At 37.1% G+C, this 25,519-nt stretch overlaps 1 protein-coding gene across 1 annotated transcript; it reads left to right on the top strand.

The window, feature by feature from the left end:
* Positions 1–4,828: 4,828 nt before the first annotated feature.
* On the top strand, positions 4,829–24,914 carry LOC137299203 (activin receptor type-2B-like). Its single transcript, XM_067831791.1, has 5 exons — positions 4,829–5,117; positions 11,245–12,293; positions 13,356–13,494; positions 15,398–15,525; positions 16,262–24,914. Exons 1-5 carry the CDS (start codon positions 5,069–5,071, stop codon positions 16,460–16,462), a joined length of 1,566 nt encoding a protein of 521 aa, XP_067687892.1. The 5' UTR covers positions 4,829–5,068; the 3' UTR covers positions 16,463–24,914.
* Positions 24,915–25,519: the final 605 nt, after the last annotated feature.

Below are 25,519 nucleotides of genomic sequence, written 5' to 3' on the forward strand. Positions count from 1 at the left end.
GACTATATGACAACGTTTTGGGTGGAAGAAAACAACGGTCAGCATTGGTGGAACCATTACGGGGATCATGTACCACCAACCATGTGGAAGAGGGGCACCGAAAGCTGGAGGTTAAAACAGCCGGCTCACATCCGAAATATTTAGATCCAGGGAAATATGCAGGTATACACGGAAACAAGCGTACTGCAGCTTCGAGGTGCTTGTTCCAAACCTCCTCGTAAAGGAGATACCGTCACATGGACAATGCTCTATGTACAGCAAGTCAACGGTGAACAGTTGTAATATGGCACAGCTCCATGCATTGTAGCATCTAGCCAGGTACTGTAGTGATCTTTGAGAAGTCTGTAAATGAGAATTAATGTACAAATGTATTGTATGCAATATGTGTAATAATTGCATGACATGAGGATATAAAAGAGCTATTACAATGTGTAAAATAACTGTGTACTAAGCCATGCAATAAGAAAAGTGAACCATAAAAGGTGCATGTATGCATAAATAAATAAAAAATACATATTTTTTTCCATTTCGTACTTAGTAAGTTATTGTTAAATACTGGGTAAACAACTATCCTCTGGCCGGCTTGGGTGACCAAATATCAGAGGCCGACATGGTTCTGCTTCCCCTATGGAACCAGACGCTGACAACTGGGCCGAAGACAAAAAGCAGTCTAGGTTTTCACAACAGACTGAACCATGAAATTCCACACAGGCATCCGGACATTTGCAGATTCGTAGAAGTCATTAAGAGAACTAAACATGTTGAGAGGGTGAAGATTTCATAAACAGACTTTGATGCTGCATGAAGCAAAAGGCGAGGCTTCTGGGAAAATGACAATCGTCGGTGTTGACCGGGAGACTCTAACAGACTGTTGTATATTGTCCCTGTGGAGACTCAACGAGCTTGGGCAGAAATCACCTCTTCAGTTCTTGGACGCCGTCGGCAATCTGCTCAAGCTGGGATAAGACTGAAACACTGAATTTTAATGAACTGAAACACCTGACAATTGATCCTGCATAAATGACTGTTAACACTGAATGTTAACAATTAATTGTTAGTGTTCATCAATTAATCATGACGACACATTATTGTAAATCGTTATTAAAATCTTTATGATGACAAATGATGATGTCAGTCTTCATTAAAATCATTCTTTCAATCATTTAGTTGTGTGTTGATATGCCTCTTAAGTGGATTAGACCATTATATGGAACAGGTACCAGGCAGGGAATACACAGACCATAAACAACAGACCATAACCTATCTTGTTATAAGCTGTGGGCGTAGTGGCATGTTGGGATAATGGAGGAAACCCCAAATCGGCTAGTATTGGATTAGACTACATGTTTTCTTAAGGCTTCTCAGGCGAGGACGCGGATGTTTGCAATGAACTAACATCTCTTTGTTTTATTAATTAATTATAAAAATTTCTCTTCATATACCTGTGTGCGCGACGATAAATAAAGCAAATAACTAACTAAATACATGTCAATATGCATGACAATATGCATTCTCCCTTTCAAGACCAAGGTCACGTACCCCACAAGTGGTGTGACGATTCATCGATACGCATCAAGGAATCGATCAAAGGCCGCCCTTTTAGTGAATCGATGCACAGTTTTACATTGTCGTTACATATATATCCTGGTACCATACTCCAGATATGTGGGCCACGATAGATCGACGCTTTACGCTGAATATAACCGAATGTCTAGAGTCGCTCAGAATTAATGTTTTTGAGGTTATAAATGAATGAATGTATGTTTATAAGTATCATGACATATAATTAAATTGATCATATTATGTGTTTCAAACGATATTTATTCATTATCAAATGAACGGATTTGTAAACAGGCATTGAGCCTATATAAATACCTCTCCGAATACAATGCGATGGAAAACATTCTGCATGCTGTCATCATTACAGACAAGAGAACACACCATTTGAAGAGTAAAATACTTCGAGAAAAAGACAGTAGTATAATTGATCAAGTAGGTAAAATCGTTGTGTTAAAGTAAATTAGTCACGTACAGATTTTACAATATTTTCATTCATTTCATCAGAATATGAGTAACTTTCACTTCATACAAATTGAATATTAAAACCATTTATGCAATAAAACACTTAGCTTGAATTGTGGTAAAATTTGTTCAGGTAAATAGAAAATGAATGGCATCTTCATAATGATAGCCACTAGAGCAGTTAGGCGTATTTTGAAGAAAACTGTCAAATTTATGTTCTTTTAAGTCACTACAGCCAAGTCTTAACTTACAATGAATTATTTGGTTAAATCTAGATCCAGTGTTTTTGAAGCCATGATGTACACTGGGTGAGACAGTTGGATCAAAGTGTTTCTTGAACGTGGCAATGGAATACTTGCATCATTATCTATCTTGTTCCAGTCCATCACATAAGACGGTAAAAAAAAATTCCGTTACCTTCTTCTCCTCCTCTCACTAGTTAAAACAACAACCTCCAGCTGCTTAATTAACCAGACTCCATTACATAGACACCACCCTCATATAGCTGGAATATTGCTGAGTGCGGCGGAAAACTAAACTCACTCATTCCCAATAAACCACTTAATCCCGTCACAGGGCAGTGAGTACAGCTAACAGAACGGTCGGTCGTGGGGTTAGAGGTGCTAATTAGAAGCTTGTAACAACTGGGGGCCAGCGTGACGGGAGCTAGAGGAATGATGCCGTCCGTACGTCTTAACGGTACTTGGAATGTATTACTCGATCTAGATCCATATGTGGATACTGAGGATATGTTTATTGGAATTAGATCGGATAAATACTTACTTGTTTTATTGTGAAACATTTTATGAAATTCACACATTTGGTGATTTTTGCGACGTTCCCTTAATGATGAAACCCCAGTTTTGGAATGACTAACTCCTCAGACTGACCCACGTATGGTTCCCAAAGCATCCGAGTGAACTTTTTCTAACAATAACTCGTGAGTTTGTGTACAGTTCAAAATATAATCACAATAGTAAAACATTTGGAGAACAAATGAATTATACAGGGTTTGGAGGGTTGTCCTTCCCAGGCGGTATTTAACACAATTGACACAGGATTAAGTTTGGAAGTAATATCACCTATATGTGTATTCCAGTGACAATCGCTTGGTAAAGTCAGCCCCAGATGTTTATGAGTGCCAACAGCTTTCATAGGTATATCGTTCATTATAAGATCTGGAACTGGTGTTACTCTTTCTAGTATAAATGACAGATTCAGTTTTATTGGGATTTACTTTCCATGTGTGGGCCCACCTACCTATTATTTCTAAATTAACACATTGGAAGATAGAGTGAGACCATCATTTATCACATATAACAATGTATCATCGGCAAATAATTTAATATTACACTGTATATCTTCAACAATATCATTGATACAAACCAAAGAGAGTAAAGGTCCCAAGACTGATCCCTGAGGGACGCCAGCTTCAACTGATTTAATGGTTTAGTACATTATATTCTGAGTATGTCTGTAATTGTTGCTAATTCTGATGTACGCTTAAGCAATGAATGTTCACAGAAGGTGGGAAAATTTAACTTAGAAAATATAAATGGGGATAACAAATATATATAAAACCATTCGTAAAATCTGTGTATGAAGTTTTCTTATTTTTGATTGACCATTGAAAAACGCTGGTGGAATTTGATTATAAAGTGGGCCACCCACAAGCGCCGAAAGGTCGCCGACGCTATGTTGAAGCTGACCAGCGCATTGAAAATGTGTCAATGAACTAATGTTTCACTTTACTGAATGCAAATATAGATATAATATCCTTGTATATATTACTCTTTATAAGTGCATTTTATCTAATGCATCAATTTCAATTTTGTTCAAAAGTACAAAGTACAGAGAGTCCAAACATATAATTAATGCATCGGTTTCTCATTGTATCACATGAGATAAATATACAAAGTACATAAATATAGAGTAAACCCATCCAAAACACCTCTTTTATTTGTTGTATGATCCATTGTTTTGATAGCAATAAAATAATAATCTAATAGCTAAGATCACAGTGCTTATCCGTCGAATGCATTTTACTACTCTAAAATCAGATATTCTACGGATCGGTCTGCAACCATACTATGAGGTCAATACGGGTGTTGATTTTTTCTCACATCACGTACACTGTATTAACTGTGCCACGTGTATGTGGAATTTGTCACAACCCCCCTAATGCCATTGTGATAAAATATTGATAAGCATGACATAAATATCTTATGCCCGTCTCAAAACGTACGACCTAGACTCACCATTTTTTTAAACAAAAACACTTTAGTAATATGATGTGTCACATATTATTTTAAAATCAAAAGGAACAAAGTTCAAAATATGTTTACGGGTGTATATTTCAATGAAGTTGATATTCCGTTAGAAATCAAAGTCGTTTCTTAAGAAATACTTTGATTCATTCCATTTAGAGATATGAACAGACCAAATACACATTGTTGTAATTAAATTGATATTTTTCATCAGTTCGGGGAGGATCGGATTATTTAACAAACGGTTTCACCACTGAGGAGTAAATCGACAATAGGCACCGACCTCTCAACTTGCTCAAAGGTCATCTCTCATTGGTTATTAGATACACGTATTTCCTTTTCGTGCCTCACGACGTATAACGATGTCTGACAGTACAATGACATGACTAGGAAGAGAATTTACTAAGACAATTTACGTGATACACTGACACACCACAGTGATTAAATGCATAATTGTAATATGGCCTGATTGTACAAAGTCAATATGTGCGGGTTTCAGGCCAATCAGATTGTCCTTTACAAAATATGCATGGCTTGGCTTTTACATCCGGGCCTCTGTATAGGTGATTATTGGAGTCGGCCATGTTGAATCACCAATAGTGTTTTGAGCTCCCTGTTTCTATGTCATTCAACTATTGTGCAAGTGATTGTGAACGTGCATTGTTGACGATGACGTATTGGACGTTGTTTAACCCGAAAGACGTAGCTGCCATTACCCTGAAGCTGTAGATTCGATTGTTGAGCTCGTCAATTGACGGGCTATCTTCCTACAGGTCAAAATGAAGTTTGGGGTCATGATAATCGCGTTTGCAGTTTCTCAACAAATTTGTAAGTACCCCTAATGAAGAATTTAACTAGTGTTATTTTCTGAAAATACGGTCGCCTCTATGCAAATAATACATTGGATTCATCGACGCCTAAAGCATGTCTGTTGTCGCCATTTAATGGCCTTTGCCTTGTTTCGCTCAGCCCATCCATTTCTAACGCTTTTTTCTGTTGTCATTTGTCAGTAACATGCCGCGACGTGATATCTCCGTTATGTGTACATATCTGTTAACGTCATGGCCTTTTCAATAACTGATGTATAAAATGCTATACCATACACACACAGAAACAACGTTGTACGTTATTACAAAGGATAAAAGTCCTGAAATAGATACCGTTTTATCTCATGATGAATGGCCACTTTGTTCTTGTTGACAAAACAAGTTATGGTACAGTACTAACCAACAGAAAGTAATAGTCAATTATATTGAGAAGTGTTAACGCCGATAATCGTTAATTTGTTTACTGATGCTTTTTAGCGGTGTCTTTCCTTGATTTGTTTTTGTTTACGGACACATTGTCTTTACGTGAATTTTGTGTGCATGGTATGGCTGTAGTTGGAAAGAGTCAAACTTACAAAAGCAAAAATATTTATAAATTATGAAACATATTTGAATTTTTGTTGTATATGTGTGCAGTGCATGCAAAAAGATTACTTATTTCAGCAAGAGACAAATAAAAAAACACTAGAAATGAATTAAGAAGAAATCTCAGCAACGACACTGCAATTGGTATCAGTGTTCACAAAGCTTATGCAAGATAAAATAATTTGTTTTTCTTCTAAATTCAAAGTTGAGCTGATATCGTAACTCATTAACTGATGTAGATGTTACTTATACATTGCAGCTACCTTAGTGACAACTTACGTGTTATTAGCACAGTTTGTATCTGGAAATAATCTTGCCTGGTTTAAAATGTTGAATATTACAAGGGTGTATGCACATCAAATAAAACACTGTGGTTGTGAACACAAGGGGTTGGTCTGAGTTAACCCTTATCATGTACTGCACATGCATTTGTTTCACTTTTCCAACTACTGCACTTACCCCTTGTAATATGAACCAAAAATATCGATTTGAAACTATGATTGATTGTTAAACAGCTTTTATTCAGTGATGAATAAAATTCTGAGATTTAAATGTTCAGTTGGCAAGGTAAAAATGATGATTTCACTTTGTTAGGTTTACTTTTTTGTATAAAGTGAAATTTATCGGGTTTTTTTAAATGTGTGTTTCAAGTCAAGATTATTTGTTACGCATCTTTGTGTTCTAATAATCAAAGCAATGACTATGCTCTTGTCATTTTGTCATATTGCCCTCAGTTGCTCTATAGCTGGAATATTGCTGAGTATGACATAATACTCACTCCCTCCCTCATTCACGTTTTGCCATTGCTAGTTGCCCCAGTTTTTATGAAAGAATAGATCTTACCAAATATGTATTCACCATAACGCAATAAAATCAACTATTTCTTGAATTGTTTGATATATAATATTTTCTGTCTCAAGTTTGAAGTATTGGCTGCAGTTAGGGGAAGTTCATTTGATACCTAAATAAACAGTTTGTGTATGTTTTCAGAGAAGACTTGACTATAGTCTCTGATGGAATATGATGCAACCTGATTGGCTGCATGCCTTCCCAGTGGTATATAAGTGATATCAGATTAAGCATGAGATAATGTGTTTGTTTCATGAATATATTTATGAAGTGGCTTTTCTTCCATTGAAACTACAAACACACCTGTCAAAGCAACATATTTGCTATAGTCATTGTAATGCAGTAACTTTTTGAGCGGTTTGTCAAGGACTGAAGGACTAGTTATAATTTCTGCAGGTTTGTATGAAAATAACCTTCTCGGTTCAAGGATGGTCCTCTGTGTTTTGTATTTTTGACTACTACTAAGAAGAATAGCCCTTGATAGTAAAGTTCAGAATGTTTTGAGGAATTATTGAAGGTCACGTGCAGCGCAAGACACAACTTTACAGATTCTGATGTCTGTCGGTATGAAGTTACTGTAACAAATTATCAAAAATGCTAATTCAACTTTTAGAGGTGAAATATAACATGGTGAAAAAAATTCAAACGATTCACTAATTTCACTCCAGCACTAAGTGAAAAAGTGGTTTCAATATCTTAGCTGCGCCCATAGTGCATGCACAGTGATTAAGTTCACATGGCTTAAACCAGGAGGGTAACTTGTAAAAACACAGTAAGTGATACATGCAAGGATTATCGCTGTTGCAAAGTTTAAGAACAAGAGATGTTTCTTGTGGTTACAAGCATCTTGGGTCAGCAGTAGAAAAAAATGCTTGCAGATTTCAAGAAAGGGTAGGATTAGAAATAACAATTTCATGCTAGAAATTCTCAGTTTAAAGCTTAATGTTTTAATACATGTCTTTGGAAACATAAAAAAATATGTTAATTGTGACCGCAGTCTCTGTCACAGACAAAACTCAATGTCAACACCTATGTGTCTGCCCACCCGTCTGCCAATGACAGTATGCAGTACACAACTTCATTGACCACGTGCAATTTGAACTTCTCCTGTCAGGCTATTCACTATAACAAAATACATCGTTTTATGGCTCGGACACCTGTATTCTGTCACTGTCAGAATGTTGTTATGTCTGTGTGTTTGCAAACAAACTGCATCCACTTTCCTCGGATGACTGAATCAGACGGAAACTGGTGCAAACTAACATTGTCAGTTTCAAGTTTTGCTTTGTACTCAACAAAGACAGTTTCAAGCCATGTAGTAGTTCACATCCCAGTATTTGTTGATTGGAGTGAACACAAATGCAGAGAGCATGTATTTACAAAACCCAACATCCCTATAAACATTCTTTATGGAGAACAACTTCGTCTTTTGTATACACTGTAAAAATGTCTGTTTATATAGAATTAAAAATTAATCGACTTTTTTGTCCTATGTGTTTAAACACTGTTATGTGTTTATTATCTAAAGTCTCTTCATGTTATAAACACACATTTACCAACAAAACAATGGTTTAATTTCTAAATGGTTCGGTTGTTTGACAAATGGCTCACCTTTTTAAAAACAAAACTGTGTTGGGCTGCACGATATAACCGGTTTACCAATATTGCCCGGTTCAGACACGAAGATGGTATGCATTGTGATACATTGATACAATGTATTGCAATACATATCGCAATATATGTTTTTTGCATTGCAATATATCACAATGTGAAAGGTCTCTGCAATACCCACCCCTAAAACCCTGTTTACACTATCACTTGTGTTTAAGGTTTAAACATCTTGCGATTACACAAAACTAAAGAATAAGAATATCTGACACGGTATCTGTAAAAGTGGGAGAGAGATATGGAAAGCACTGGAGACCTTGGTCGTTTGAGCCATATTGCTGTAAATATACCTTTGAAAAGCAAAGGTTAGTAATGATGGACTTGAGTATACTGTCTAACATACTAAGGCTGATAGCATGAGGTAGATGTATTGCAAGTAGGGAGATGTACTTTAAACAAGATACATGTACATGAATATTACCAACACTATGACATAGCTGTGGAAGACAACCCCTTCTATGGACAATGAGACCAGAGAAGGTCCGGGGTGGAATAAGCCTTCAGCAACCTATGCTTTCCATGAAGATGACTTGTCGTAAGAGCCGACTAACATGATTGGTTGGTCAGGTTTGCTGACTTGGTTGACACACGTCATCGAATCCCACATGCACAGATCTATGCTCATGCTGTAGATAACTGGATTGTGTGGTCCAGACTCTATTCTTTACAGACCACTGCCATATAGCAGGAATATCGCTGAGTGCGGCTAAATTTAAACTCACTCACTCACTCACTCACTCACTCACTCACTCACTCACTCACTCACTCACTCACTCACTCACTCACTCACTCACTCACTCACTCACTCACTCACTCGACAGTCCAGGCTGTGACAGAGGCCACAATCCTGATGTGAACAGCTGAATTTGTTACAAAGTAAATAGCTAGCACTAACGTAACATTGAAATGTTTTCATTAATGTGACCTTTAAGTATGAGAGCACATGGGTACCCATCATGTCTAAAAGTGCCTTAATCCGTTGTGAAACGGTTTGTCCTTGGGAACACCAGAAACCTCACGCTTACACGATGGGACAGAACAATGGGTTATATAGTAATCTTTCCTTCGGTAATGGCAGTTTTTCTTCCATTTCTTCTCTTGTATGCATTTTCTTTTTCCATTCACATAAATGATGAAATATCTGCAGTATACAGTATATGTGTTTTGATTATGTATTGTTTTGTGTCTGTGACCTCTAACATGTCATAGTAGAAGTGCGTAAAGATGTTAATTATTTATGAAACAGAAAACAAATTCACAGAAGCTCTCTCAAATGTCTTTTATGTATTTAATTGTTTTTCACTTTACAAGAGAATAACATGGACTCCTTATTCCTCAAATTTTTTACAAAAATACGATTGTTTGCAATTGATGTTTATAATATAAGAGTGATACTTGTTGAGTTGTTATTCAACTGTTTTGCTTGTGACATATCTGACTCACTGACGTATATAATTATATATCTTTATAATCACAGTGGTTTATCATGAACCAGATATGACAAGAAATGTATCTGGCTACTGGTACTTAATAACTAACATTAATGATACGTGTTAACAAGGTAAATAATTAGTAACTTGCAAATAGTGTTTAAAGCAAATGCTCGCCATGCCTTGGTTCAGTTTATCATATGGGTACACTGTGTAAAGTTGTGTTCCTTTCCCTGCCCTGATATTGATGGAATATTGCTAGAAGTTGTGTTAAACATGACTCACTGCTCACTTTAAAACATTGCTTTGACATGGCTAGTCAATAACAAATACATCATGACCATATAACATATCTGTGTCTATGACAGATTCTGTTGGTCATTATACCCCCCGCATGTAATGCAGGGGGACATATAGTCGACGCCTCGTCCGTCCGTCCGTAATCATTTCCAGACTCTGAAACCATTCGATATTTTTAGACCGAACGTGATAATTAGTTAGGTGATAATCTCAACCTTTAGTTGTGCCTTTTGCTCCTTACAGAGTTTTGGCATTTTTATTTTTTCTGTTTTTCCATGGAACATTTTGGTGTTAGTTTAATGGTGGGGTGTGTTTCGTTTCTGGAGCAGAACCCAAAACCGTTCAACATTTTTCTGCAAAACGTGGTAGAAATACCACTCAGAACCTGAAGTGGTGCCTTTTGCTATGTTCAGGTATTTGGGATTTAGCATTTTCTCGGTTTCCATGGAAACGTTTCGGACTTCGTCTCAGATGTGAGAGGTGTTTCGTTTCCAGAGTACATCTCTAAAACTTTGTAATATATGTCAGCAAAACTTGGTAGATATGCGTGGCAGATCCCAAAGTGGTGCCTTTTACTCTTTACAGGTATTATTTTCTTGTTTTCCACAAAAACGTTCCGGAATTAGTCTAAAAATGGAGGGATGGGCTTCATTTCCAGAGCAGAACTTAAAAACTGTTCAATATTCTTCTGCAAAACTTGGTAGAAATATCAGTTTGAACCTGAAGTGGTGCCTTTTGCTATGGACAGCTTCTTGTGATTTATTATTTTCTCTTTTTCAATGGAAACATTTCAGACTTAGTCTCAAAATGGAGGGATAGACTTCGTTTCCGGAGCACAACTTGAAAACCATTTGATATCTTTCAACAGATCTTGGCAGATATATGAGGCAGATCTTGAAGTGGTGCCTTTTGCTGTTTACAGATATATGGCATTTATATTTTTTATGATTTCCATGGAAAACGATTCAAACTTAGTCTGAAAAAAACATCAACGATCAAGTAACCTTCCGATGATTTGTCCTTTCAAATATGTGGGGGCCGGGTGGATATGTCATCTTGTGATGACTTTTGTTTTAAATTTAGTTATGGGGTCATTAATCTTTGGTGTGTTTGTTACGTTTATGATTTCCATGGAAAACGATTCAAACTTAGTCTGAAAAAAACATCAACGATCAAGTAACCTTCCGATGATTTGTCCTTTCAAATATGTGGGGGCCGGGTGGATATGTCATCTTGTGATGACTTTTGTTTTAAATTTAGTTATGGGGTCATTAATCTTCGGTGTGTTTGTTACAGGTGCAGTGGACAGCGAGACAGAGACGACGGGTCGGAAGTGTGCCATGTACAACCATGCATGCACTGGTGACGACTGCCCTACGGAAGAGATCTGCCAGGATCCCAAGGGAGTCACCAAGGTTTCTTTCTGTTACGCCACCTGGATAAACACGTCCAATGAGATTCAACTGGTGATGAAAGGCTGCTGGCTTAATGACTTCAGTTGTACTGGACTTTCTAAATGTGTTCGAACACACACAGTGAAGCATGTGGACTTCTGTTGTTGTGATGGAGACATGTGTAACACAGAGATTGAAGCTAATCCCATTGAGCAACTTCCCATCACTACTACAAGTGAACCAGGCATTGTGAGGAAGACGGGAGATGAACAGCTATTACGAACTATTATGTATTCAATTGTACCAATCATTGGAGTTTGCTTCATCGTTGTGGTTGTATTTTGGATGTGGCGGCGTCATCAACGCAACATCTACATGTACCATCAGCAGCTGCCAACAGTCGATCCAATTTCGGCGACACCATCAGAAATAGCCTTGTGCCCTCTTCAGCTTATAGAGCTCAGGGCAAGGGGGAGGTTTGGTTCAGTGTGGAAAGCTCAGCTACATAACGAAAATGTAGCTGTGAAGATCTTCCCGCTACAAGACAAACACTCTTGGATGACTGAACAAGAGATCTACAATCTGCCGCAGATGAACCATGAAAATGTACTGCACTTCATGGCAGCTGAGAAAAGGGGAGATAATTTAAACATTGAGCTGTGGCTCATCACTGAGTTCCATGAAAAAGGTTCCTTGTGTGATTGCCTGAAAGGACGTGTGTTATCATGGAGTGATTTGTGCAAGATTGCTGAAGGAATGGCAAGAGGCCTCGCCTACCTCCATGATGAAATCCCAAACAACAAGGGAAATGATGCCAAACCAGCCATTGCTCATCGGGATTTCAAGAGCAAAAATGTTTTGTTGAAAAATGATTTGACTGCTTGCATTGCTGACTTTGGCCTTGCTCTTAAATTCGAGCCAGGCAAAAATCCTGGAGAAACCCATGGTCTGGTGAGTGAGAAGGGCTGGGGAGAACTGTGGGTTTTCTTTGTGTTTAAGTTATGTTATTACATAGTTCTTAAAGAATATATTACTCAGTGGTCATAATTTCACAATATTCCAATTGATTACCGAATTGTCTAAGGTGGGGCTTTGCTGAGTTGCATCCCTTGGGCACTCAGAGAGTTGTAACAATCGTGGGTTCACATTGTAACCATGAATTTCTGGGTTTAGAAATGGGTCTTTAAAGACCCATGCTTATTGTAAGAATCAATTAATGAAATTGCAAAGATGGATACTCATGTTGTTGATTGTTATGAGATTCAGACTTGATTTTACCAGTGTGGTAAATGTCTGAGATACTTCGTGACTTCATCACAAATTCAGCTGACAGTGATATCATCCTCTTTCTTGATTGCATGCTCATTTGATTACACACTCACTTGTGTACATCTGATGGAGATTTTTTTTTTAAGTTCAGTCTTTTATGGTAAAACTGTTATTTTATTATCTGGTGGTGTTTCAGTTAATTGAAATAACTAAATGTTGGTTGCAGTGAGTGAACAACTAAGCAGTTGATCACATTTCCTCAATCAAACACAAGCGATTTTGGAATTTTGGAAGTATTTGAAACCCTTAAGGATGGAACATATCTTCAAAGTTGTCAGAGCCTGAAGATGTGTTTATTTCTGAGAAAACTCACTTCACTGCCTGAGAAGTGATTGTTTGTTGGTAATAAAGCAGTCAGGTCATTTATGGCGTTGGACATCATGGTGTGCAGACCATTACTTTGACAAATCCTGTATCTCAGAGTGTCAGGGTAGGTACTTAGCTGGAAATCCTACATAATCCCAATAGTTTTGTCATCAACCTCTGCTTGCTTGGCAGGAGAACTGCATGATGTGGTTCAATGAGTGTTACCATTGCATTCTCTTATTGTATGAGTCATTTCCACTGCTTCCTGAAAAGTGATATAGACTGGATCCAACTTGCTTACTTTCATGGAGCAGCATTTAACAACAAACACAAACTTCAATCAGATGCTTCTGTTAGAGGTTGTCATGTCTGTTTCAGGTGGGCACCAGACGCTACATGGCCCCTGAGATCCTCGAGGGAGCCATTTGTTTCAACAGGGATGCATTTCTCAGGATTGACATGTATGCATGTGGGCTGGTTCTGTGGGAGCTCCTGGCCCGGTGCAATGTTGTAGGAGGTAGGTGTCTGTCACTGTTGTGAGGGGAAGGGGTCAGTGGTAAAAAGTATCTCTCTGTGACATTTTATGCCCATTGATACCTTTATGGAATGGAAATGACATTAAATGCTAAATTTGCACCATTAATGGTGACAAGGTGATGTTTAAAGTACATATCACATGCAGTCCCATCTGTTCGTGGTAGCAGCCATTTAATCATACTGAAGTAGAACTAGGATCAGGGAGCTTGTCAAAAATGGAATCATCGTCTGATATGTCCCAGGGTGGGTGAAAAAATTGAAACAAATAATAGGGTAGTTTAGGAATTAAAAATTAGCTTACCACGCCAAAAACGTTGTTTGATATACCAATTTGAAGCCGTTTTCTGGTGTCCATTATTGTGATATGGAAATATTGCTAAAGTAACATAAATATGTATAGCTGTACTGCATTTTTGTAGAATTTTAATACCTGTTTCTATTTTTCTAACTCATGTGTGCATTATAGAGAAAATGCACTAGATTGTCCCCCGTTCTGTATTGCGGCATTATCATCAAGGTCACCATGACACTTTGACCACTTTTCAGACTTATGTCACATGTAACATTGCACCCATTGAAGGTTCGTGGTAGAATGTCTACTGTGCATGGTGTAAGAAGCGATTAACATGATTGGATGGTCAGGCTCGCTGACTTGGTTGACATGTCATTGATTTCCAGTTGCACAGATAGATTCCCATGCTGTTTATCACTGGACTGTCTGGTCCAGACGTTAGTATTTGCAGACCACCGCCATGTAGTTAAAATATTTGCTGGGTGCAGTGTTGAACTAAACTTGCTCACTCACTCAACAGCCTACATACATTAGATAATAATGCAGACACAGTCATTTCAGGCATCTTGTGTGTGACCAAAACATTCAAAGTGGGGACAGTGTTGTAAATATTTCATTCACCCCTCAGCGGCGGAGAACATTGCAGTATGAGGGGCAAAATCTTGTTACTACTAGTATTTTTGTGATATTAACTTGAAAATTCTAAGGCAAAAATCTACCCAAAGTTTTTCACAAGCTGGACCTTTCAACAAAAATGTGATATTCACCTTCTAAATGTACTTTGCATACAGGACAATTTCTATGAGATCTCTCTGTATCAATCACTGGTTTGGATGATATAGTGTGAGTCAGGTGTTTGACAATAATCAGACTAAACTGACTGAGCTGGTGTGAATCTCCATCCAAACAGAATAGACAGATCAATGCGGTGCTTCACTGTCTGTAATTACTGATATCATGATTAGAAGCAGTAGCAGCTTTTTGCTCTGTGTTTGAAAACTTGAAAGAGCTTCTCAAGCCATGGTAATAACAATGTTAGTGTTTTGGATACTGAAGGATGTTTTAATCAGGGATTGGTATTAGTTGGCGGATCAGCAAAATAATCCATTTGCTGAGTAAATTTAGGGTTTGTATCAGGAACATAAGGTGGGGATAAAGTGGAAACGTTGTTAAGGGTTTTATTTTGCCAATTACCAAACTGTCTAATATGAAACTGCTTCATGTCGGGAATTCAGTCTTTTCATCATATATGTTGAAATGTGTTGCTAAAGGTGGGGTTTAGGTTCCAGTGTCTTCATGTAGTTGATTTATAAGGCTCCCTAATAGATCAAGTGGTCAGGACCTCTGGCTTGGTGGATCTTAAATCTCTGGTTGCTCACAATATAGATCATTGTATAGTCAGGTACGGACTCGATTTTTTTTAAAGGCAACTGTCCTTTTGCTGGAATATTGCTGAGTGTCATGAAACAAAAAAGGGACGACAAGGTGACTTGGTGATTTAAAGCTAGTCGCTTGTATGTGTTATGAGACTTTACCTTGTGGAAGAAACAATTATTACTTACCCTGCTTTCACTCACTCATTGATTTACAGAGGTGGATGAGTACCAGCTGCCATATGAAGAGGAAATAGGTCCTCATCCCAGCCTAGAGGAGATGCAAGACCTTGTCGTCTTGAGGAAGGTCCGGCCTGTCATCAAGGATATTTGGCACTCGCATCCAGTAAGTTGCTTTATAGTGAATTGGAAGATGGGGTGAGGTACACATCCAGCAACTGGCTTTATAGTGAATGCTAAATTGCACCAGGTGAGGTGCTGGTTGTCATTGTAATTAGCAAATGGGGAAGTCTTATGTGTGATTAAGAATAAGTAATGTTATTCATGGCAGCTTTTCTGAAGTTCTGATGCCAAAACACAAATTTGGCCTTAGACTCCAGCTTTTAAGCTGTACCCTTTGTGATGTGTGAATGTGCGAGGAAAGGTACCTACTCTTTTATTATAATGTTGAACAGACCTTGAAGCAGGTTGCTTTACAACAACTCGAGGGTGAGAAAATATGGAATGTACATGTTTTGAACAAAATGAAACCTATTTGATGTAATGTAATGTTCTGTTTTCTAAGTATTTCAACAATATTTCTGCCTTTACAGTGACAAATTCTGAAATTCTGAGACTTTCAGTTTATCTTAAGTATATGGCAACAACAGTTGAAATGTTATGGAGCGCTATGGTATGTATCACCTCACATGAGTATATGATAACTATTCATAAAACCTGAGGAACATTTACTTAAGTTCCAGCATATTTGGTGTATAATATATTTATGATTCATCTCCTTAGCATTTCAACTCAGAATACAGAATGCTTATTGTTCACTGTTTGGAACCTCTTTAAGTATATAATCTAATTATGCCTGTATATTTATGCCTTCTAGAGATTGTGGATGCTTGTCTTTGCAGGGTGTTGCTCAGCTAATCTGTACAATAGAAGAATGTTGGGATCACGATGCTGAAGCACGATTATCGGCAGCAGGCGTGGAGGAACGTATTGCCGTTTTGGCTCGTACCGTGAACATTTCTACCTCTACCAATCACCTCGTTCCTTCTGTAGCCATCATAGGTACAGAGGAAGATATGCCTGCCAAAGACTCAAGTATCTAACTTTTTGAAGCATCTAAGATGATACGGGTGTGCCAAAACATGCGCCTTGGACGGAGGCGAACTGGAGAGAGACCAGAAAGGAAGTGACAGGGGTGAAAGTCCTTGGATTGTGGGTAATCCAGTGAGAGAATTTAATCCTGAAAGTGCTGGGTCGACTACATGCAGTTGAAGCTGGCAGGTTTAGTGCTCTGTGGATAAAATCAGACCATGGTCTTAAATGTGAGTCTTTGGCCATTGACATCGTGGGCAGTTTTCCATTTAATCACTGGATGATGAATTGGACTGTGACAGTGTCTGTAGCCAGTCTTCAGAGGAGAACTGAGGCCAGCCTTGTCATGACTTTATTAGGTTGGAGGACTAAGTGGAGATTTCCTTTTCATCAAGAGTGTTGGCCAATTTTTGAAAAGTAGTGAATCCAAACATAAGAAAAAATTGACATTGAAAAAATCATGTCAAAGTATTGACATTGTCAAGTGAGGGAGAGCAAGCTACAAGTTCATCAATTATGTCTGTAGGAAAGCTTGGGCATGAGCCTTCTGAAATTGTCAAAGTAAGATCAGTGAAGGATACAACTTCTCAGTTATTAGAAGTTAAATCGGAGTATATCCTGGCCATGAAAATGACTCGTATACATTTGAAAACCTTGTCATTGTGAGTCCATATGCCTACAGACATTTTGGAAACACTTTGGAAATCACCTTAATGACAAATGTTGTTGAAACTCCCAATTAACCCTACCTTGATGATCAATAATGATGTGCTTGAGGACATGCGATCAATATTGATGGGCTTACAGCTGTAACAGGGAGACATGATGACAGTGTTAACCCCTTCCATGTGGGACTGCTGATGCTGTGGTCAGCTAGAATGTACCTTGATGAGACATCAACTGGTCAGGGGTTAATACTAAGTTGATCGTTTAAGTGCCATACTCCAGTGATGCTGTAGCTGAATGCTGTTACCATTGGATACTGCTGTTGACTAGTGTATCAGAGATACCGGTAATGTTGCGGAGACTAAGACATTGCAGTCTGGACAACTATATAGTGCTGCTATTTGGGAGCCCTTTTTGAGGCAATCGCTGACTATACCCATGAGAAACTGCAGTCAGTAGGTCGAATAAAATATAACATTATGCTCCCTAAGTCGCTATTTTGTAGTTAAACGTTTAGTGAGCTCAGCAAATCCCGGTCCTTATGTTGAGTCTCTAATCAAAGGAAGAAATCACAGAATGTCATGGTTTGGGTTAGTAGAGAAAAGTAATTACTTGTTCTAGGACACATTGAACTCTTTCTTATTTACTTGCTAACATTAAACTGGCATTTTGAGTTTTTATGCTAAATTATTCAATTTGGGCATTTATGCTAATCTAAAAAAAAATAATTAAAGAACACTTGATTCTGTATGAAGCGTATCATGGCATGGCAGTGTTTACATATGATGATATTTGCATGGAAAGATTAATAATCTTTTGGTTGTTATGAGCAGTTATTTTTGTTAAAGACATCGGTTTGGACTCCGAGGAGCTACTACCTGCAGTTTCTCATGGAGTAAGGTTAAGTGCTCCTAATGCCATCAGGGAATTTCCTTGATCAATGTTTTCTGTGGTAATTGTGTGTACAAAGTAGAATTATGTGCATCTTTTAACCCACAGAATGCTGAGTCGACACTTTAGTTCAGGAGTAATTATTTTAATATGATCTGTCTATAGCTTGAGTTTTCCTATACACTCATAACCTTACATGTGTACATTTAAAGAAATGTATGATGAAATCTATACAATGAAATGTTAATCAAGACAAATTCAGCTCTTCCTTCCGTCAGCAACTTAGGGTTTCCTTTATATGCCTGGATGGTTGTGTAGAATTGGTTGTCACATTAGGATTTTTTAATCTGTTGGTTTTATTCATTTTATGTATTTTTTTAGTCTTTTGAGTGTGCAACTAAAATGGCAGTACCTTGGATGATACACTTGAGAGAACTGTCATATTGAACAGGGACCATCTCAAAAGTTGTTTCTGACATTTAGTCAAAGAAATGTAATTGGAAACAATTGTAGATATTTCTGAAAGTGACTGAACATGATTTTTTGTGACGTTCCTGCTAGTTCTTGCCCTGTTTTGGTAAATGGATATGACTTTTGAGAAGGCCCCCTTACATATTTTGTAAATCTTGTACATATCTTCATGAAATGTGTGTAGTTGGGGAGACTCTGTATGGAGGAATTGTTCTTGCCGTAATTATTGTAGTGATACAAATAAACAAAATGTTTGTCAATTTTTAGAGGGCACATAAGCAACTTGGAATTGGATACTTTTAAAGTGGAAAACTTTATATATTTTTTAATAATCTTTACTTTTAGTGATGTTATCAATCTACAGGTGTTTGAGGGTTACACATATATGTAATCTATATTGCAGATTTTACTGTCTAAAGTCTGTATTCTGTGATAGAAATTGAATTTTATTGAAAGTTACGTTTTTAAGTGGAGACAAAGAACAAACATAAAATTTTGAAGTTTGTTTCTATATTTTGAGTGTTTGTATTATTGGAATAATTATGGTAATTTCTGTTTTGGCCTGAAAAGCACAGAATGCACATCTTGATTTTCAAATTATTGTCTCTTTGTGAAATAGTTCTATGAAGTAAGTTTTCAGCATTTAACGTTTAGGGGTGACCTGCACAGTAATAATTTCATTTTCCAAAATCACAGTCTGAAATCATGATGTGTGTTAAAAATGCTTTTCTGTTTAGCAGATGCAGAAATGAATTGTGAAAAATAGGATATACATTTTGAGTGCTAGAATTCCTCTCAACTCTTTGTATGGATATGTCTGTGTCACTCACTCTGGGTATGTTGTGACCTGGTGTCTTGTTCTATAGCAGTGTTTTCTGAAGATGAAAAACATCCAATCAGGTTTTGCAAAAATTAAACAATGAATTATATGCATTTCCGTCATGACTTATTGTTAGTGGGACGAGATCATCTCACAGCATGTGTTAGATTTGTTCTAGTGTTGTTTTGCATACAAACCTTGTCATTCGGGTTTTCAAGACGAAATACATCAATATTTTGATGACCATATTAGGTAAGGTCCAGTGTTTCTTCAAAAGCTATTCTAACAAATTCTTATTCTGTCGAAGATCAACTCAAATATGTCTTTGTTGCAGTAGTAACTGTTATGCTTAAAGGTACAATGTCACACATTTCAACAATAATTTGACCTATAGTTTACATACTGAGGGCATATGCACTCACTTTGGCTTCTTACTGGTGCAATAAAAAACTCATTATCCCTTACAAATTGCCTGAAAACGATAATTTTAGCTTTGAGGTGAACAGTTCCACACACGTAACACTTGCCATATGTGGAATGTAAGCAGTTGCTCCGTACACAAAAACTGTCTCGTGATGTGGTCGATGTTTGCCGAAGTGGTTTCAATCACATTTTGTGTGGACGATATTCATAAACAGCTCCCCAAGGGGTATAACTCAATTGGGTTAGCTTTAAATATAGTTCTGCTGATAAGAGGTGCAAGAGTCGATTTAATGCAAAATTTCATTATTTCCTTCAAACATTTTGATTTAATACACTAATAAAATATATGGTAGCTTCCCTGGGTAATATTGAGAGAAATGTGTTATGATATTTTAGAAAAGTGTTGCATGACATTGTGCCTTTAAATAAGTTTGTACATATGCCATGAATAGGATCATGTGCAGTATATTTATAGCAGATACACATACAGAGGTACGTGTTCTTAGTTTTATATCAGTTTCCTTACGTTAATCATTGTAAAAATTATTACAAGATAAAAGTCTTAATATTCATTTTGGGACAGACAAAATCTTTTTGTAATGACTGTTATGAAGTTGTTTTTTTTTTGTCTTTTTTCCTTTAATGAAGGAAACAGTTTCTTAGTTTTGTTCTTTTTAAGATCAGAGGATAACATAACAGAATCTATTAAATCTGAAATGGGAAATGCATATGCATCTTGCATGATTTTTGTTGAATATGTTAAGTGATTTCAAGCAATGAGAACATGTACTTCTCTTTGTGGCTTTAACTGTTTATCGGGCATAAGATGGACATTAATTATCAAGGGCTCTTGGCATTGTTTTATTACAAGTGAACAGGTTTCATTACCTTCTGTTTAAGAAACTTTTGTATTCCTACTTGAGAGAAAATTTGATGTTTTAGTAATTGTTTACCACATTGTTCCAGAAGTGTTTCTTTATAAAACTGTAAATTTGTTGCAGGAAAATTCTATTAGCTTGGCACACATTCTTTTTTTGACTAATACTAATTAATTGTGCCAACAATGTAATCTGTGCCTGACAAACATTTAAAGGATCTTTATGGTTCATTTTAAGCACTCATGGCATCAAACTGCTTTAATAAGCCATATCAAAATCAATTGTAATAAAAGTATTTATGTATTTTTATTTTAAGACCAATCTAGTATTGTGTTGATTTAGGAACATGTTTCTAGGGATTACGCAGTGAGATGTGTGTATTTGTGTGTATACTTTGTGTGAGTTAGTGTATATACAGGTAGGAATATTGATTGTCTGCATGGCATCCTTGTTTGATGTAATTAGTGCACAAATAGGATATCAGGCATTGTATTTGTGAAGGATGTATTGCAACGTTTGCACTTTGTCGTTCATGATAGTCTTGAACTGGCAAACATGAAGGCACTTACATGTTTCCAACAGATATCTTTTCATTGTAGTAAGCTATGGACCTGGCCTGCTTGACTGTTTAAACACCTTATCTTATTTGAAACTTGCTTGTCTGAACTGGGATTATGAAACAACACTAAATTTGCTGAGGCTCTAGTTGTCACTGTTATTAGAACCTTTTATTTACATTTCTTTGCTGCCTCGAGATACTGAAAAGTCAGTGAAAATACATTTCTGACAATGGAAATTTAACTGATAGCTTGTTGAATTTTGCAGTAATAGTGAAGCCTCTTCCTCCCTATCTCATTTATCAAAAGTACTGAAGAGAAAGCCACTCCTCGCCCAACTCTTGTCTGTTGTCACATATCTATGTCAAATATCAGCACAGTCAGCAGATATTGACTGAAACATCTCTGTTTCAGGCTATCCCTACAACCTCAACATTGACCCAATCCCTACCTCCTATGCAGCTCTTGCACAATGTTCCTTGGTATTTGTATTTTCTAAGAATAATTGATAGAACCTCAGACCTGTCACCATGAGTGAATGTTCAAGAGATCTGCAGGGTTGTGACACTGTGCTTAAGGGATACAAAGAAAGACTATTTTGAATTAAATTTCTGAAATGTTTTAAATATTAAGCTGCAGATAACCCTCCAGGTGTATGTACATTCCAGGTGTCCCCTGTCGTGGTGTCTCGGTATCAGGTAACTGTTTACAACTGCTAGATGACATATCAAGGTTGGGAGAAGATGATGGGACACTGGCTCTGTCTCCAACAACTTCCTCCATAGGTGCTTTCATGTTTGCATTGTTCGAGACTGTTACTTAAGCCAGTTCCCTCGGGTTCAACACAAGGTACAATTTAAACTCAGGAACATGTTTATTCAGATTTTAGATTTAAATTATGATCTTTGAAGTGTGAATACTGTGCTCTCTTCCCAATCCCCACGATTGCATGGTGTCCCATGCCAAGTCACATGACATAAATGGTCCCTCACTGCAAAACGTCATTGACAATTGTGTTTAACCCTTTTAGAGATACCGTTTGCTCACAGTTAAGCCGCTTTAGTAGCCTCAGTATGAAGGGTTGAGATTTATCAATGCAGGTGTAAAGTGGCAACAGTTAGATATATATCAGAAATAATATATTGTATTGAGTATACCCTGCCATAATGTTTACGTGTGTCCATCACCATAAATCATGATAGGAAATTAAACGAGTAGTGACAAAATGTTTCTTTGGCCTCCATGGTTTTTCTACCTCATTTTCTAATATATATTATGCATGTGTACTGGCTGTTCTTGGCTTTCCTACCACATAAGAAAATGTCATATTTGTTTTATCAAGTATTTAGAGTACCAACTTGAATATCTTATGACAAATTAAACACCCATCCCTGTGACTTTTGCTAGAACCTCAGTGAAATGAGTTCATCATGAGCTTGAAAAATAGTTGATGGTTATTTGTTTTCTTGACTTTCCCCCATAATGTTTTGTTTATCTATTTTCATACCAAATGACCCAGATTATATTTTGATTATTATGGACATCTTGTTAATACAGTTCATTGTGTAGTTGATGTTTTTCTGAACGACTTTGAAGTACTAAATTTGACTTAGAAAATAATCAAAATATTTATTAAATGGGGATTTCTGTTATTTGATATGATGGTTTGGCTTTATTTAAGGTTTGTTGTTTTGTTGTAGTTCAGGGACAGTGGGTTGCATCGTGTGAAGCCCACTTCTGGTGTCCCCTGCTGTGATATTGCTAAAAGTGTCATAAAACCATTCTCAGTCACTAGAAGTTCAGCTGAATCTATTTCATATGAATTTAAAGGAAAATCAGTTTGGAGGGGGTGTTTCACAAGTAACATTCTTTTGTTTGGGCATTCAATCAACTAAGCTAGCAGAGACCTCCTGATCTTGATGATACTTGATGAAACAAATATTTCGGTACACCCAGGTTATTCCTGAAGGGACCTGTTGAGAGATGACAGGAAGTATGGGTTTTCTCCATTGTTATTTGTCAATCTAGACTAGAGTGTAGGGAGGCAATATGAAACACTGATTTTAAACAATCTTGTTATGGACTTGTTTTGATGGAAATCAAAATTGCTATTTGATATCATTGTATGATGTAAGTGTTTTGTCTTCTACAACAGTGGATGTGCTTATCTAGTCTGGGTAATTGTGTTATACATAAACTGTCCGTGGTGTTTATTGCCCTCTGTATGGCTTCTGAAGGGCTGTTCATAGAAGCATTATTATTGTCTTGACAAGTGCATTTTTGATTTGAAACTCTAAACCAAAAAATCAGGAACGAACGTAGATATTGACCTTATTTTCATTGTGTTGACCCTCTACACAGCATGAAACAGGCAAACTGTATGCAATGGTATGTGCCACTTGTTATTATGCGTGAGGAGGCTATATGTATATAGGTGTTTGTACTTTGTTTGTCCTTGTAGTTGGTTGGGCCAGAGTGATCCTATGTTGAAGTTAGTGAGAGAGAGCAAGCCCTTAATGATACAAAAACTGGCAGCATCAACAGAAAACTGGTACTTCACATTTCGTCCAATTATTTGTTTCATTTTGAAATTTTCAATTTAATTGTTTCTTTGATCTGTCTGTGCAGCAATTCTTTGCCATGTTATATAGTTTGTCTTGTCCCATCTTTGAATATTTAGAACATTGTTACAGTTACAAGTACTTGTTTGGAAACTAATGAGAAAGTAAATGGTTAACTTACTGTAGACACTGATAAACGTGTTACCATAGTTACTGCAGTACTTGTTATTTGCTGTTTGATGTTATATAATGGCATGCAATTAGTCATCTGAATCAGGTCAAATTTTTTTCTCTCATTTGAAGTCATTTGTCTCCCATTGTAACACTAACACTGTAGTACGGGACAGTATGTTTAGAGTTGGCATTGACCCACAACTTATTTTATTATAAAACCAAGAAATCCGGGTATTATTGACGATAAGACATTATGAGTTTATGAATTTACAAAGAGGATTTTTTATTAATTATTTCAAATGTGAACAGTCCTACGTTGGAAATTTCCACTCTGGTCCATTTCCTAGACATTGTAGTTACATGGTGGTTGTGTCTCCTCTCAAAATCTCTTCTTTTCATGAACATTGGATTCTACTGTCCCGGTGCAATCTGACATGGAATAACCATGATAACAGCTCCTTAAGATGGATATAGGTTGATAATACCCTGCTGTTAACAAGCCTCCTACAGGGGCGCTCCTACCCAGGAGTCCCTGCTCTTAATACCAGCAACACTGGCAGTCAATGATTTTGCCCACAGTAGAGAAGATTTCTATTTTTATATACATAAACGTGGACAGGATCATTGCCTGAGCTGTCTTGTGTTTTTGTCCTAATGTTCAAAGAGAAGCATTACTCTGGATTGCTCGATCTCAATTCACTTTGACTTTTAAGGTCTGACCTTGACACTTTGTCATTTTCAATATTAAGATTGATATGACCTTGACAGTGAACTTTTGACCTTCAGTATGTTCAGACCTTAAGAATAAGAGTGAATTTTGACCGCTTTAAATCATTAAGATCCTTTCTGTAGAAATTCAACTGAATCTTCAGACTGAGGGTGTTTAATGAATACGCATGTATAAAATGGGCTGATCGAGTTGATGAACGGGTTTCTTGAATGCTTATATGTACGTACAGGTATTTATCTTTAGATTGTCATCAATAAACTACAGTGTTTGTTAATAAACATCAATATGTATAGATGTGCCTTGATTTATTTGCCTCCTGTAAGTATTACGGTTTAGCATAGGCTGATGCTGGGTTCGCTCCTATGTGGCTTGGTTTGTCACCACCTTATCCTCCTATGTCTCAGAAAGTAGTAAACATGTGACACCTGTTTCAGTTGGGACTCTCATTCCACCTGAAGCTAGCTCTTTACAATATAACTGAATTACTGTTATATACAGCTTGAACACAAAGCAGCATTTTCTGGGTCTGACACCCATGACTGAAAGGACCAATGAAGATCCAGGTTAGAACCTTGGTGGTTGGGCAAGCTGAGTTGGTTGACATGTCATTGTATCCAAATTGCATAGATCAATGCTTGTGATATTGATCACTTGATTGCCAGGTCCAGACTCTTATTATTTACAAACCAACACACATAGCTGGAGTAATGCTGAGCATGAAAGGAATCTCCCTTACGATGATATTTGTCTATTGGGATTCTGCTTTAGAATGGGCGTCAGTAGTCAATGTTGGTTGTGGGAGGTCACCGTACAGAGAGTCAAGCTTGTCACGTGGTTGACTGCATAACGTCATACCCATGTACAATGTCCATCACTTGGCCCAAATATGTATAGTAT

This window comes from Haliotis asinina, chromosome 10, assembly GCF_037392515.1.
Source record: "Haliotis asinina isolate JCU_RB_2024 chromosome 10, JCU_Hal_asi_v2, whole genome shotgun sequence".
NCBI lineage: Eukaryota > Metazoa > Mollusca > Gastropoda > Lepetellida > Haliotidae > Haliotis > Haliotis asinina.

Bases quoted from the DNA above. Each gene is read 5' to 3' on its own strand.
- LOC137299203 (XM_067831791.1), top strand. From the start codon at position 5,069: ATGAAGTTTGGGGTCATGATAATCGCGTTTGCAGTTTCTCAACAAATT. The intron at 12,294-13,355 runs GTGAGTGAGAAG...TGTCTGTTTCAG, and splicing joins CTGGAGAAACCCATGGTCTG to GTGGGCACCAGACGCTACAT. The intron at 13,495-15,397 runs GTAGGTGTCTGT...ATTGATTTACAG, and splicing joins CCGGTGCAATGTTGTAGGAG to AGGTGGATGAGTACCAGCTG.